Here is a 16,219-nt window from a genome sequence, read left to right as displayed (position 1 = left end):
ACACACAGCTAAAGAGTACTAAATACCCACATACCTTCCATATAGTTTTAAAAATACAACATTATCAAGACCACTGAAGCCTCTTATTATTTCTGAACTTTATAATTAGTGTTCCTTCTAGTCTAACTATATTTATGTTGGTTGTTTAGTTTTATGTTTGACACTTTACACTGATGTAAAATACAATATGCATTACTGCTGCAGCAGGCACATCAGGTAGGGATGGAAAGTGGTCAACGTACAGTTTGGGAAAAAGAAACTAGAGACAGAATTAAAGTTTTAAAGATGGGACCAGGGAGTCAAGACCTCTTGGGTCAAGAGCCCTGTTCCTCGGAGCCACATCAGTATCTGTTGTGCTACGATGAAGCAGCCTCCTGTGTCCCTCCCTGGTCACATCTCCCATTTTATTGATTACTTTAAACTGTTATTTTCTTGTACGAGGGCTATCACCTAGCTGGAGGTCATAGACCCGCATATGCCTTGGGAAAACATCTCAGTGTGTGCACAAGCAGTGTTCTGAACTTGCCCTGACCCAGCGTTCCAAGGTCCACACTGTTTTTCCTTAGCTTAGCAGCCTATGACAACCCCAACTGATCAACCCAATGTACTCTGATTTGGGTTATGCTGTATTGCTGTATTTTGCTTTTATTCTTTTCCCATGGTGATTTTCTCATGGCTTAGCCACAGCAACAGGCAGCTGACTATTCACTCCTGCATATCCCCCTTTTTGTTTTTGTAGCAGAAGATATGTTGATCTCGCAACTTCTTTCTTCATTAGTTCTCGGAGGGTTTTTCGCACTCATCTGAGGACTAAACAGATGATTATATAATGAAACAGCAAAACATAGCTGGTGTTTCAATGAGACCACCTCCGATGCCTTTGAGGACTCAATGAGTTAAGGCCCTCTGCTTAGTCCGTGAAGTGTATCTGTATCTGGTAATAGTCTGAAAGAAGCATGTTGCATGCCAATGATTTCTGCTTGTAGCTTTTTAATATCTAGTGTAAGGTTGTCAGCACATGGCCCTTCAAGTGCCATCTAACCTTTTCCCAGGACTATTTAGATTGGTTATATTCCTGGCGGGGGGGGGGGGGCGGGGGGGAGGGGGCACGTGTCACACAAAGTAGTAATGTTCCAGTCACACATTAAATGTACTTGTAATTTAAGATTTTGTGCTTCTTTTCCTAAGAGTAGCACTGAATTTTCTAAATCCACCAAACTGTTAAAATCCTTATCTATATGAGCTTGGGCTCCCCAGTATACGCTGAGATTTTTGTGTATGTCTGGAGACAGTCTTTTTTGTACCTTGATGAGGCTGTTTAGAACCCAAATGTCTCCCATTTCTGGCGAGACAGAGAGAAAAGAAAAATGTTTTAATTTTACCCACAGGTGTAAATCACTAAATTGTTTAAACCATCAGTGACTTGAGGAGAAGAGGTTTTTTATACCTAAAAACAAAGATTAGAAGCCAGTAATATGTCAGACAAAAAGTCATGAAAATTGCAGTCATATTTCGCAGCCTGTTCAATCTCATGTAACCAATCCTTCTGTTTTGTGGTCCCTGCCTGACGACAAAGGACGTCAGTGAACGTGATAGTCTCTAAGAAGCTCATGAAATTTTTGCCAGTGTCTGTACAACCTGTCCAGCAAAGTGGGTGCCCTGATCACTGGAGATTGCAGAAAATGTATTTTAATCTTTTTTTTAAATTGTGAGATATTAACCCTGTAGCCAGGAAAGGTTTATCCTATCAAATAAAAGTGAGGTTTGTTAGGGAGCCAGGAAAAGCCAAGAGACCGCCTTGGATTTCCCATAGCCCCGACTGTCTGGTTTATAGCCATTTTTTATCCATTTTAAATTTTCTGTTGAGGGGTTAATTTTGTAGAAGCAGAATGAGCTTTGTCTATGTGTGCCATAGTTTCCATAGATCATTGTGATATAACATTCATTTATTTTATCAAAATAACAAAAGGTTTAAAAAGCAAGTACGAATCACTTAAAGACAAAGAAATTTACATAGTCTGTTATCAAAAGCCATATTCCAAGATGACTTTTTTTTTTAACAGGAAGAGAAAATCAAATTTCAGATTGGTATAAGATTATATTCATTGTGAAACAATGGTTATTCACTTAGTCAAAGTAACAATACAAGATTTCAAAGGCAGTTTAATGTCTTTAAGAAACTTGTATCATGTACAAAACTCCCTTCCACTTGTCACAAACCTTTTTTATACTTCTGTATTTATCACTCTATTTGCCCATTCAGAGAATAGCACCTGTAAGTTCAAATGTACTTCCTTTTTCCTTAGTAGAAAGTAATGCCATTCCTTATACCTTTCTATTAAAAACACATCTTACTTTCCCTTAGTAACCACGAACTGTACTTTATATCATCATTCTGTAGATTGGTAAGTATAATTCACCCAAAGCTATGTCATCTGCAAAAGTATCTTCACAGTCAATAAATAAACATTAATACCAGGTATCAATTTAATAGGGAATATTTCCCAGTTCACACAAGCCTGGAATTCATTTTAATTTTTTGAATTTATAATTGTTTGATTCGTAAGCACTTACTTCTCTTTAGGCCAATTAAATAGAGCTCATTGTCCAATCAGCCTTAAGCAATTCTGTTCAAGGATGAAGGCGCACTCATAAATTTAGACAGACATATAGGCAGAGATCTCATAGTTTTCTGCTTAATATTTAAAATGTCTCTTTGCCCCTTCTTTTTCTTCTTGGTTTGAGTTCTACCGATTTGTTCATGGCTGGAGTCCCAGATAGTGGGCTGCGTATCCCAAGGACACGATAAGAGTTAACTTTAGGTTTTTTCCCAGGCCTGTTTTTGTTTCTCAGGCAGAACTGGAGCTCCAAAAAAAGTATTTTGACAAGCCAACATTTTTTTTTAATTCCACATGCAAGAAGAACCGGTTTTGCAATTTCAAAAAAGACTTCACTTTAACCAGTTTTCTCTGGAGTCTAAAGAATATCATGGCCATTCAATATCAAAAACGTCATCTCTCCTTTTTGTAGTCATAGTTTCTTATCTAAAATTTAAACCAGTGTTCGAATTGGCTCTGCTTACAGGGGTAATGTTGTCCCAGTAGGGATTGTCTCTTTGGGGAGGTGAGATCTCTTAAAGTAAAGAAAGCCTGTCCTTTAACCTCTATTTTCTCCCAGGCTCTTATGCAGTATCACCTCACCTGTTCTATAGCCTGATCTTCCATAAGCACTTGATGTTGAGTTGTCCCCCAATTTCCACTGCCTATCAACTGATCTAAAGGGATCTATCTGACTTGGTCATGAGCAACCACAATCAAACAGGACCCTCAGCTAGTCCCTGCACTATTCCCAAGGTAAAAGGAGAATTTACTCCATAACTCTGAACAGCTTGCCTAAGTTCCTTTAGTATTTTGAAGGGAATCTGTGTACAGCCTCATACACCCCATTAGAATTATTAGGATCTTTCCAAGGAGCTACTCATTCATGTATTGTCATTGGAATTGTCATAGTCATAGCCTCCAAGTCACCCTCCTGTCGAGCCCACCAAATACCTTTCTGGAGAGGTGACAGAACCGTTGTCCATGGCAAGGAAGGAAAAGCTTGAGTCACTCCAGCCTTTAAGACAGGAGGAGGAAGTGGAGGTAAAGGAAATTCGTCCTGCCCAAAAGTGCAGAAGGAACTGTAGCTTTAAGAGCCTCCCATGTTTTTTGCTCTCTCCCCTCAGGCTTTGCATATTCAGGTTTTCCCTTTAATGGGGTTTCACCTTCATCCTCACTCCCTCTGAGCTTTCTGGGGTCTGAAGAGGTTCTAAAATAGATTTTATCAGTGTCCAAATTGACCAGACAGATACAGGCAAGGGCACTCCCAGTTTCTCTAATTTACTACCTACCTTCTCCCAAGTTCCTAAATCTAAAAGTACCAAGAGAAAGGAACCATAAGCAATGTTTCTCAATGGTTTGTAAAAGCTCCAACAGCTAGCCCTGGCTTATTTTTGTACCCCCCACTCCTCTTTAAAAAGGTGCCTTAAGAGGCATATATACGGCCAGTACAGTTTTGAGCTTTCTGAATTTCCCATATATAATCCTGGTTTCAATGCCTAAGAGAGTGTTATTTACCGCAAAGGGGGATTTTCAGAGGCCTCACCCTACTATTCTTCAGGATCATGCACGGCTTCAATCCACCACTTTCATGCCCCATGTTGGGCGCCATTGCTACAGCCAGCACATCGGTAGGGATGGAAAGTGGTCAACGCACAGTTTGGGAAAAAGAAACTAGAGACAGAATTAAAGTTTTAAAGATGGGACCAGGGAGTCAAGACCTCTTGGGTCAAGAGCCCTGTTCCTCGGAGCCACATCACTCTTAGTGTCTTGGCAAGCAGAAAGTATCTGTTGTACTACGATGAAGTCAGCCTCCTGTGTCCCTGGTCACATCTCCCATTTTATTGATTACTTTAAACTGTCTGTTATTTTCTTGTACAAGGGCTATCCTTCGCTGGAGGTCATAGACCCACATATGCCTTGGGAAAACATCTTAGTGTATGCACAAGCAGTGTTCTGAACTTGCGCTGACCCAGCATTCCAAGGTCCACACTATGCTTTTCCTTAGCTTAGCAGAGTATGACAACCCCAACTGATCAACCCAATGTACTTTTATTTGGGTCTGGGATTTCTTTGGAAGGAATGATGCTAAAGCTGAAACTCCAGTACTTTGGCCACCTCATGCGAAGAGCTGACTCACTGGAAAGGACTCTAATGCTGGGAGGGATTGGGGGCATGAGGAGAAGAGGACGACAGAGGATGAGATGGCTGGATGGCATCACTGATTTGATGGACGTGAGTCTGAGTGAACTCCGGGAGTTGGTGATGGACAGGGAGGCCTGGCGTGCTGCGATTCATGGGGTCGCAAAGAGTCGGACATGACTGAGCGACTGATCTGATATTGCTATATTTTGCTTTTATTTTTTCCCATGGTGATTTTCTCATGGCTTAGCCAGAGCAACAGGCAGCTGACTATTAACCCCTACATATTACTCTAGTACTCTTATTTCCAGCTCAACACTGCATTTCATTCACATTGATGGAGAGAGCTGTAACTCATTCACTCTGGATCATGGAAAAAGCAAGAGAGTTCCAGAAAAACATCTATTTCTGCTTTATTGACTATGCCAAAGCCTTTGACTGTGTGGATCACAATAAACTGTGGAAAATTCTAAAATAGATAGGAATACCAGACCACCTGACCTGCCTCTTGAGAAATCTATATGCAGGTCTGGAAGCAACAGTTAGAACTGGACATGGAACAACAGACTGGTTCCAAATAGGAAAAGGAGTACATCAAGGCTGTATATTGTCACCCTGCTTATTTAACTTCTATGCAGAGTACATCATGAGAAACGCTGGGCTGGAAGAAGGACAAGCTGGAATCAAGAGTGCTGGGAGAAGTATCAATAACCTCAGATATGCAGATGACACCACCCTTATGGAGTGAAGAGGAACTGAAAAGCCTCTTGATGAAAGTCAAAAAGGAGAGTGAAAAAGTTGGCTTAAAGCTCAACATTTAGAAAACTAAGATCATGACATCTGGTCCTATCAATTCATGAGAAATAGATGGGGAAACAGTGTCAGACTTTATTTTGGGGGGCTCCAAAATCACTCCAGATGGTGACTGCAGCCTTGAAATTAAAAGACCCTTACTCCTTGAAAGGAAAGTTATAACCAACTTAGATAGCATATTCAAAAGCAGAGACATTACTTTGCCAACAAAGATCCGTCTAGTCAAGGCCATGTATGGTTTTTCCAGTGGTCATATATGGATGTGAGAGTTGGACTGTTGATGCTTTTGAACTGTGGTGTTGGAGAAGACTCTTGAGAGTCCCATGGACTGCAAGGAGATCCAGCTAGTCCATTCTGAAGGAGATCAGCCCTGGGATTTCTTTGGAAGGAATGATGCTAAAGCTGAAACTCCAATACTTTGGCCACCTCATGTGAAGAGTTGACTCATTGGAAAAGACTCTGATGCTGGGAGGGATTGGGGGCAGGAGAAGAAGGGGACGACAGAGGATGAGGTGGCTGGATGGCATCATCAACTCGATGGACATGAGTTTGGATGAACTCCTGGAGTTGGTGATGGACAGGAAAGCCTGGTGTGCTGCGATTCATGGGGTCGCAAAGAGTCGGACACGACTGAGCGACTGAACTGAACTGATGTGCCACTGTATGCTTATTCCACCCCTTCCACTGTCAACGACTATTTGAGTTATTTCTCATTTAAAAGTATGAAACAGTGCTGTTTAAAAAAAGAAAAAATCATGGTGCAAATTTTCCTAGAAGATATACCTAAATTGCAAAGTTCTTAAAGTTCATTTAATATATATTATCTTTTTCCCCCCCTCAACAAAAATCACAAAACAAACCATCTCCAAACATTTGTTTCCTAACTGTTCTTTTGCTAACAGTACTCTCTCTCTAAAAAAAAGTTTACTTTCTTAGTAAGCAAACGTCATCCTGAAATAGCATGATTAAGAGTGTGTATTTTCTTTTATCCAAAAATATCTGCATAGCAATTAGTAATTACTATTTTAAGTTCTCTAACTCTTCAAAAGCAAAAATCTTTGCTATGAGATAATCATCATACAAAACTGTATGTGGCAGACTGTAACTTCTTGGTCATTTCTCATTTCATTCATTCACAGTAAGCCCTCAGTATCAGCTGCTTCCACGTCTTCAGGTTCAACCAACCACAAGTTGAAAATACTAGCGGAGGTGGGGTGGAATTTCAGGAAGTTCCAAACAGCAAACTCGAATATGCCAAGCACCAGCAACTTTTACATGGCATTTATATTGTATTAGGTAATCTAGAGCTGATTTAAAGTATACAGGAAGGGGAGGTTGTGCATAGGTTATATGCAAATACCACACCATTCTATATAAGGGACTTGAGCATCTGCATATTTTGGTATCACTGCTGTAAACAGCTCCCTGGATTTTAAAGTTAAAGGTCTTGTTTTCATAAAATTAACTACACTGATGACCCTAACAGCTCTGAACTCCTGGTTCAATTTCTCTGCTGCAGTAATTTTCCTAGGAAGGATGCAGTGAACCATTTTCACCTTAAATGCCTATGATTTTTCTTCCATAAAAGGCTAATTTTTATGAAAGAAATATTTACTGTTGAGAATATACTTTTGTCCAGCATCTCTTTGCTATAACTCTTCACTCCCCACCAAAAGACAAAACTCAGCAAAGAGTAAGGGAAAATGTTTTATTTTAGTCAATCTTAAAGTAGAGCTCCCACATATAATTGGTCTCATACTGTTTTCATCAACTTGGCACTGTTTACTACATGTTTCAAAGACATCTGATGACAAAGGAATGTATTTTAATTTTTGGCCATATATTCTATGCATTATTTCAGTCATTTTGACCAAGGCCTGAAAACCTAGTGTTTCCCCAGTGGCACGCTTTCTATCTTTTCCTACTGAACAAGAAACCTCAAAGGGCCTTGTAAACATCTACAATTAAATTTAGAGAAATTCTGTAGGACCGTATTCAAAGTTGTATGGCTCGATCAAACACTTCTGGGGGAAAACTTCATAAAGCTTAGTTTTTATCCTCAATGCACATTTTTTAAAACGTCTTGCTAATTTGCTGATTTTATGCTATCACTTAGCCACCTATCAAGCACACTGTATGTACACTTACACAAGCTACAGTTTCAACAGTAAACAGTCACTTGTTTCAAATAATCTTGGACAATCTCAAATTTTGAGAGACTGATATTTGAGATGGGATGATATTATATTTTTTACCCCATATTAAAAGCCCATATTGGGATTAAGAGTTCTAACATTTTTTATGTTGTGTGCTTGCTTGTGCTTTATCATAATCACAATCAATCTAATTTCTTGATAGGAATCTTTTACAATCACTTGCTTATTTTTGGAAGACAGTTTAGCTAAAACTAGATCCATGATATCAATGTAATCACATGTAAACCTCAACGTGGTACAACAACGAATACAACCGAGGAAGTAAAAATTTTACCATTCCTTAGGTTCCCTCACCAGCCCATGTGAAATAATAACAGCATAGGGAAGCCAATGTCAATCACTGTATTATCACTATATTAAAGGTAATTTGCCTTTCTCAGGGTGAAAGACAATCGAGGTTCAATCTTTAAAAATTAATACTGATGGATGGTCCTGTATAGTCCTTATAGAGATCACTTGATCTATACCACTCTGCAAGCCTAAGTTTTTACAAGACTAAGAATATATGTATAGCAAGCATCGTCTGAAGACTGAATAAACAATGCTCTCTGCACATCTGTCTTTTTCCATTGTCTTCTTTGAGGAAAAATACACTACTGAACCCAAAGCAGCATAATGTTATTATTTACTTGCTTAACCAATGGTACAGAGTAACTGTACTATAAAGTAAGCACCTGAGAAATAGTTTTTTAAAGACTTCTCATACACAGAAGATGGAACTACTGGCTATCTTTTTTATTTAAGTAATTTCCTTAAATCACTTTAAAAGTGAAGTGAAGTCGCTCGGTCGTGTCCGACTCTTTGCAACCCCATGGACTGTAGCCGACCAGGCTGCTCCATCCATGGGATTCTCCAGGCAAGAATACTGGAGTGGGTTGCCACTTCCTTCTCCAGGGGATCTTCCCGACCCAGGGATCGAACCCAGGTCTACCACATTGCAGGCAGACGCTTTAACCTCTGAGCCACCAGGGAAGCCCTTAAATCACTTTAACCACATTTTAAAAATCACTTAAAAGGTTTCACATGTGTTTATATATATATTATATAGCTTTTAATTCTGGACTGATTTTAAAATTTTTCATTCACAGTCAATGCATCAAATGCAGCAATAAATAATACATATTCATAATGTATTGAATACTTTAAAAGTACTTTAACAGTAGTACTGGATACAGAAACTAAGTCAAGCAAACTTTCTGGCCAACCCAATAGTCACTCATTCAAGCATTTCCTAAGTGCCTACTACAAGCTAGGCACTGTTCTGGGTAGTAGGAATATGATGACCTCTTCCCTACAGGAAAGTATAGTCTGGTGGAAGATAAAGGCCAGTGCACTGTTATGAAGGCACGTGGTGATACAGGGAGTCTAAGGGGATGAGTATAGGTATGTCAAGAAGAAGCATCAAAAGTTACATGTACTTAAAATTTTTGCAAAGGAAGAAGCCTAAGATGAGAAGTAAAAGGTAGAAGTGGGAGAAGGAATTAGCCAGCATATACAAAACCAAAGAGTAAGAGCAGAATTGATGTGCATGTGTGTGTACACAAGTATTTCACAGAGTAAAGTAGAAGCACAAAAATCCTAATAACAACATTATTTCCTACTGAGATATCTATTGCCTACTTAGAATCACAGATATGGGAATTCAAGGATGGCCTTGTCCTTCTTGCCTAGGCAAACAGCAAACCAGACTGAAAATGCTTTCCACTGAGAACAAAAAATCTGGACAAAAATCCTAGAGGCCTAAAATTTAGACAAGCAGATCTAGAGCTGACATTATTTTCTAGAATAAGCCTCCACATTAAAAAACTCTGATACCTCTGAGTCTGCTTACAAATCAACACTGAAAGGGCTGAGGGTAGAGGGTGGGCAATCTTTATATATAACAAGCCAAAATTCAGTTGAAAGAAACCTAATGGGCTGTTTAAATATTCAAACTAAAATATTACTACTATAAAGTTCAAAATAAGGTCAAATGCAGGTAAAGGTACATACTAAGAAGATACTAATACTACTCATGACCAGATAAAACACTTTCAAAACTGAGTATTAGATTCCTGTTTTCGAAACACCCCTTTAGCTCACTCAAAGTCATCTCTATTCCTTAAGTCAACTGATCCATATAATAGAGGTCCTTTTCTCCCTTTCGCCCTAAACATATCTAGGGAATATAACTTCATCTAAAGAAATGAATTCATAGTTGCTACAGAAGAAAAAAGGTTAATTTCCACTTATAAACCATGTAAGGTTCCCTGTATAAAATTCTCTACTACTCCTAAGAACAGTAAATATAAGGCACTTGGCTACTAACCTATTTTGATGATAAACTGACAAAGAACAAGAAAAACTGTCTGAAGCATTATGTTTTAAAAATTATTTTGAATTTAGTACTCCAGCTCCCTTGCCTTTCCTGGTAGACTGAGGCTGACTTGTTCTCATCAATAAAGTAAGAGGGACCTACTTACATTGGAGCTGCCCTCAGTTTATAATCAAGTCTGACCAGATTACGTATTTATAAACAAGTGACAGCACAATAAGCAACAATAATAGGTCATCAAAGCATATAGCTTCATTTTTTCAAATAAAAAGTACCTTAGTAATATAAAAATGAAGAAAAAACTATTAAACTGAACATGTGTACTGATTCTAATATAGTGTAAATTCAAAAGCAGGACTATTTAGTCTACCTTAATTTAGACAATGAATTATTTTTAAAACTGTGCCCTCCTTCATTACCTCCCATCCTTCCTGAAAACTCAGATTTCAGTCCTCTTTTCCAGAAATCCTTTCCCCGTGGTGCTCTACTAAACTTTATTAATACTAAGTTCCTTACCATACACTGAGCACTTAGCACAATCTATTTTGCATAATCAATAGCCCTTCGGCTTCCCTGGCTCAGACAGTAAAGAATCCGCCTGCAATGCGGGAAACCTGGGTTTGATTCCTGGGTTGGGAAGATCCCCTTGAGGAAGGCATGGAAACTCACTCCAGTTTTCTTGCCTGGAGAACTCCATGAACAGAGGAGCCTGTAATGCTACAGTCCATGGGGTCACAAGAGTCGGACACAAATGAGCAACTCACACACACACACACACACACACACACGGTGCTCTATGCTTGTTTCCCTACACACACACACACACACACACACACGGTGCTCTATGCTTGTTTCCCTACACACACACACACACACACACACACACACACACACACACACACGGTGCTCTATGCTTGTTTCCCTACACACACACACACACACACACGGTGCTCTATGCTTGTTTCCCTTCAGATTTCCTCAACCTTTAATAAAGTTTGCAAGTTCTTACCTCAATTCAGTTCAGTTGCTCAGTCGCGTCCAACTCTTTGCAACCCCACAGACTGTAGCACACCAGGCCTCCCCGTGCATCACCAACTCCTGGAGCCTACTCAAACTCACGTCCATCCCAACGCTGATGCCATCCAACCATCTCATTCTCTGTCCTCCCTTTCTCCTTCTGCCCTCAATCTTTCCCAGTATCAGGGTCTTTTCAAATGAGTCAGCTCTTTGCATGAGGTGGCCAAAGTAAAGTATTGGAGTTTCAGCTTCAATATCAGTCCTTCCAATGAACACCCAGGACTGATCTCCTTTAGGATGGACTGGTTGGATCTCCTTGCAGTCCAAGGGACTCTCAAGAGTCTTCTCCAGCACCACAGTTCAAAAGTATCAATGCTTTGGTGCTCAGCTTTCTTTATAGGCCCACTCTCACATCCATACATGACTACTGGAAAAACCATAGCCTTGACTAGACAGACTTTTATTGACAAAGTAATGTTTCTGCTTTTTAATATGCTGTCTAGGTTGCCTGGAAAATCCCATGGACAGAGGAGCCTGGAAGGTTGCAGTCCACAGGGTTGCTGAGGGTTGGACACGACTGAGCGACTTCACTTTCACTTTTCACTTTCATGCACTGGAGAAGGAAATGGCAACCCACTCAAGTGTTCTTGCCTGGAGAATCCCAGGGATGGGGGAGCCTGGTGGGCTGCCGTCTCTGGGGTCGCACAGAGTCGGACACGACTGAAGTGACTTAGCAGCAGCAGCAGCACGTTGATCATAACTTTCCTTCCAAGGAGTAAAGCGAAAGTCACTCAGTCGTGTCCGACTCTTTGCGACCCCATGGACTGTACAGTCCATGGAATTCTCTAGGCCAGAATACTGGAGTGGGTAGCCTTTCCCTTCTCCAGGGGATCTTCCCAACCCAGGGATGGAACACAGGAGGTCTCCCGCATTGCAGGCAGATTCTTTTACCAGCTGAGCCACAAGGGAAGCCCAAGTGTCTTTTAATTTCATGGCTGCAATCACCATCTGCAGTGATTTTGGAGCCCAGAAAAATAAAGTCAGCCATGGTTTCCACTGTTCCCCCATCTATTTGCCACTAAGTGATGGGACTGGATGCCATGATCTTAGTTTTCTGAATGTTGAGCTTTAAGCCAACTTCTTCACTCTCCTCTTTCACTTTCATCAAGAGGCTCTTTAGTTCTTCTTCACTTTCTGCCATGAAGTTGGTGTCATCTGCATATCTGAAGTGCAGCTTGTGCTTTTTCCAGCCCAGCATTTCTCATGATGCACTCTGCATAGACGTTAAATAAGCAGGGTGACAATATACAGCCTTGACGTACTCCTTGTCCTATTTGGAACCAGTCTGTTGTTCCATGTTCAGCTCTAACTGTTGCTTCTTGACCTGCATATAAGTTTCTCAAGAGGCAGGTCAGGTGGTCTGGTATTCCCATCTCTTTCAGAATTTTCCACAGTTTATTGTGATCCACATAGTCAAAGGCTTTGGCATAGTCAATAAAGCAGAAATAGATGTTTTTCTGGAACTCTCTTGCTTTTTCGATCATCCAGTGCAATTTGACCTCTGGTTCCTCTGCCTTTTCTAAAACCAGCTTGAACATCTGGAAGTTCGCGGTTCACATACTGCTGAAGCCTGGCTTGGAGAATTTTGAGCATTACTTTAAGTAGCATGTGAGATGAGTGCGATTGTGCGGTAGTTTGAGCATTCTTTGGCATTGCCTTTCTTTGGGATTGGAATGAAAACTGACCTTTTCCAGTCCTGTGGCCACTGCTGAGTTTTCCAAATTTGCTGGCATATTGGGTGCAGCACTTTCACAGCATCCTCTTTCAGGATTTGAAATAGCTCAACTGCAATTCCATCAACTTCACTAGCTTTCTTCGCAGTGATGTCTGGCTCTAGGTGAGTGATCACCCCATCGTGATTACCTGGGTCGTGAAGATCTTCTGTACAGTTCTGTGTATTCTTGCCACCTCTTCTTAATATCTTCTGGTTCTGTTAGGTCCATACCATTTCTGTCCTTTATAGAGCCCATCTTTGCATGAAATGTTCCCTTGGTATCTCTAATTTTCTTGAAGCGATCTCTAGTCTTTCCCATTCTCTTGTTTTCCTCTATTTCTTTGCAATGATTACTGAGGAAGGCTTTCTTATCTCTCCTTGCTATTCTTTGGAACTGTGCATTCAAATGGGTATATCATTCCTTTTCTCCTTTGCTTTTTGCTTCTCTTCTTTTCACAGCTATTTGTAAGGCCTCCTCAGACAGCCATTTTGCCTTTTTGCATTTCTTTTTCTTGGGGATGGTCTTGATCCCTATCTCCTATACAATGTCACCAACCTCTGCTCATAGTTCATCAGGCACTCTATCTATCAGATCTAGTGCCTTAAATCTATTTCTCACTTCCACTATATAATCATAAGGGATTTGATTTAGGTCATACTGAATGGTCTAGTGGTTTTCCCCACTTACTTCAACTTAAGTCTAAATTTGGCAATAAGGAATTCATGATCTGAGCCACAGTCAGCTGGTCTTGTTTTTGCTGACTGTTTTACCTCAATTATCTCATGTCAAATTAAGGGCAAAAAGTCTCAAGTTCATGTTCTATAGAGGGCGTTAAAGATAAGCTGAATGATCTCTGTCTCCCTTAAGTTATTATTGAGGGGCAATAATAAAAACGGACAGTCTCCCAAAGGGGAAAGGAATTTTGGTTTAAGAAAAAGAACTGCAAATGAGAACACTGGCCACTACCTGCATAGACTTTTTTTTTTTTTTTAAGAAGTAACAGTTTACTCACACATACTCATAGTCATTTTAATTATTAAGGTTCATTTAATAGGATCATCTGAAAGGCTTGGCCATGAAGTTTCTCATATGAATTACAAAAATATCTGTTAGAGATTATTAGGACCTAGACAAAGTATTAAAAAGCCATTACTTTGCCAGCAAAGGTCCGTCTAGTCAAAGCTATAGCTTTTCCAGTAGTCGTGTATGGATGTGAGAGTTGGACCAGAAAGAAGGCTGAGCGCCGAGGAATTGATGCTTTCAAACTGTGGTGTTAGAGAAGGCTATTGAGAGTCCTGTGGACTGCAAGGAGATAAAACCAATCAATCCTACAGGAAATCAGTCCTGAATATTCACTGGAAGGACTGATGCCGAAACTGAAGTTCCAATATTTTGGCCACATGATGCGAAGAACCGACTCATTTGAAAAGACTCTGATGCTCAGAAAGATTGTAGGCAGGAGGAGAAGGGGATGACACAGAACGAGATGGTTGGATAGCATTACTGACTCCGACTCAATGGACATAGGTTTGAGCAAGCTTCAGGAGATGGTGAAGGACATGGAAGCCTGGCATGCTGCTGTCCATGGGGTCTCAAAAAGCTGGACATGACTGAGTGACTGAACGACAACATTAGAACCAAGTGCCACATTTTATTGAAATGATCTATGAAATCCTCATGCAACAGAAATTCTAGAAAACTACACATCTGAGTATACACATCAATCTAGACTTTAAAAGAACCAAGAAACTTACTGTGCCTGAAAAATGAAATATTTTCTGCTAAAAAATAAAAGCATACGAACTTTTACTAAAGGAAATCAGTCCTGAATATTCATTGGAAGGACTGATGTCGAAGCTGAAATTCCAATACTTTGGCCACCTGCTGCGAAGAACTAACTCACTGGAAAAGACCCTGGTGCTGGGAAAGGTTGAAGGCGGGAGGAGAAGGGGACAACAGAGGATGAGATAGTTGGATGGCATCACAGACTCAATGGGCATGAGTTTGAGTAAACTCAGAGTTGGTGATGGACAGGGAGGCCTGGCGTGCTGCAGTCCATGGGGTCGCAAAGAGTCAGACACAACTGAGTGACTGAACTGAACTGAACTAGTACTCAAGATACATACACATGCAATAAACATATCAAGACAATGAACTATAGGAAACAAGAAAAAGAATGCCTGAACATTGGGTTTGATTTCTGGCTCTTCCACTTATCTGTTTTCTTAGGAAAAAAGTTATATACAATAATATTGAGCATCTCTTCCTGCTCTGAAACTCTGCTTTTGAAGTCTGATTAGTAAGTGAATTACCAGCTACTAACAGCTAAAAGATTAAATATGACACAGTAAGATCAAAGTATAGTTCATAAAAGAACAGTACCACCAGCCAAGTTCATATCTCATGCACAGCAAATGATTCATGAAAAGAAAGAAGAAAAAAAATTTAAGAATTTTGACCAGATTTCTTGATTTCTGAATGAAAGTTACAAGTTTTGTGGGCCTGTTCCCCAAGGTTCCCAAAGTAACAGCCACCATATTGTCTACTCCAACTTAGAAAAGAAACAACCTTCAAGTCAAGCATATCCCCTTAAATGACATTTTATAAAACTCTCCAAATCACTTATCATCCTTCTGAACTCCTGGAAGCAGCGTCTCTCACACAAGACAATTAACTACATATTTTTTATGATAGGCCTTATATTAAAGGCTTCCCTTGTGGCTCAGCTGGTAAAGAATCCGCCTACAAAGCGGGAGACCTGGGTTTGATTCCTGGGTTGGGAAGATCCCCTGGAGAAGGGAAAGGCTACCCACTCCAGTATTCTGTCCTGGAGAATTCCATGGACTGTATAGTTCATAGGGTCGCAAAGAGTCCAGACACGACTGGGAGACTTTCACTTCACTTCACTTGTATTAAATAATAATATTTCTGAAGAAAGTAAACAAGACTTTTGGTATTGAAGAAAACCAGGCAGAGAGATAAAGGTTGGAAGTGAGATTTAAAAAACATAAAATTAAGTGAAAGTTTTGACATAATACACAACTGAGTGACTGAACTGAAAATCTTTTCCAGACACCTGATTTTCAAAGTGATGGCAATCAAATTTATACTCTCTTAAAAAGATGAGAAGAGTTTTTCTACTCTTTATAATATCACCAGCCCTAAAGGAAGACCAAAAGGTGCTAATATTGGAGGTTACTCACACAAACAGGTCAGTCAGATTACCCTGGAGTGAAGCCCACAGCCAATAAGTTCCATGGACAAGCACAGAGCTTCCAATCAGCTATTCAATGCCCACTTTAAAATATAAGCAGAAAGCCCACGGCCAAACACAGAAGTCCCCTA

The 16,219-nt window shown here is 40.1% G+C and overlaps 2 protein-coding genes across 8 annotated transcripts in view; both read right to left on the bottom strand.

Annotated features, from left to right (window-relative positions):
* PPM1B (protein phosphatase, Mg2+/Mn2+ dependent 1B) overlaps positions 1-16,219 on the bottom strand; it is a 94,361-nt gene that overhangs the window by 35,600 nt on the left and 42,542 nt on the right. The gene's annotated exons all lie outside the window — the stretch shown is intronic.
* Positions 374-16,219, bottom strand: part of PLEKHH2 (pleckstrin homology, MyTH4 and FERM domain containing H2) — a 524,875-nt gene continuing 509,029 nt past the window's right edge. The window contains exon 29 of the mRNA XM_061432221.1: positions 374-5,019. Coding sequence (XP_061288205.1) covers positions 4,942-5,019 — 78 coding nt within the window. The 3' untranslated portion in view covers positions 374-4,941. The remainder of the gene's footprint in view (positions 5,020-16,219) is intronic.

The sequence above is a fragment of the Bos javanicus genome, chromosome 11 (genome assembly GCF_032452875.1).
Source record: "Bos javanicus breed banteng chromosome 11, ARS-OSU_banteng_1.0, whole genome shotgun sequence".
NCBI classification, from domain to species: domain Eukaryota; kingdom Metazoa; phylum Chordata; class Mammalia; order Artiodactyla; family Bovidae; genus Bos; species Bos javanicus.
The sequence above is the reverse complement of the archived record's forward strand: the minus strand, read 5'-3'. Positions and strand labels throughout refer to the sequence as shown.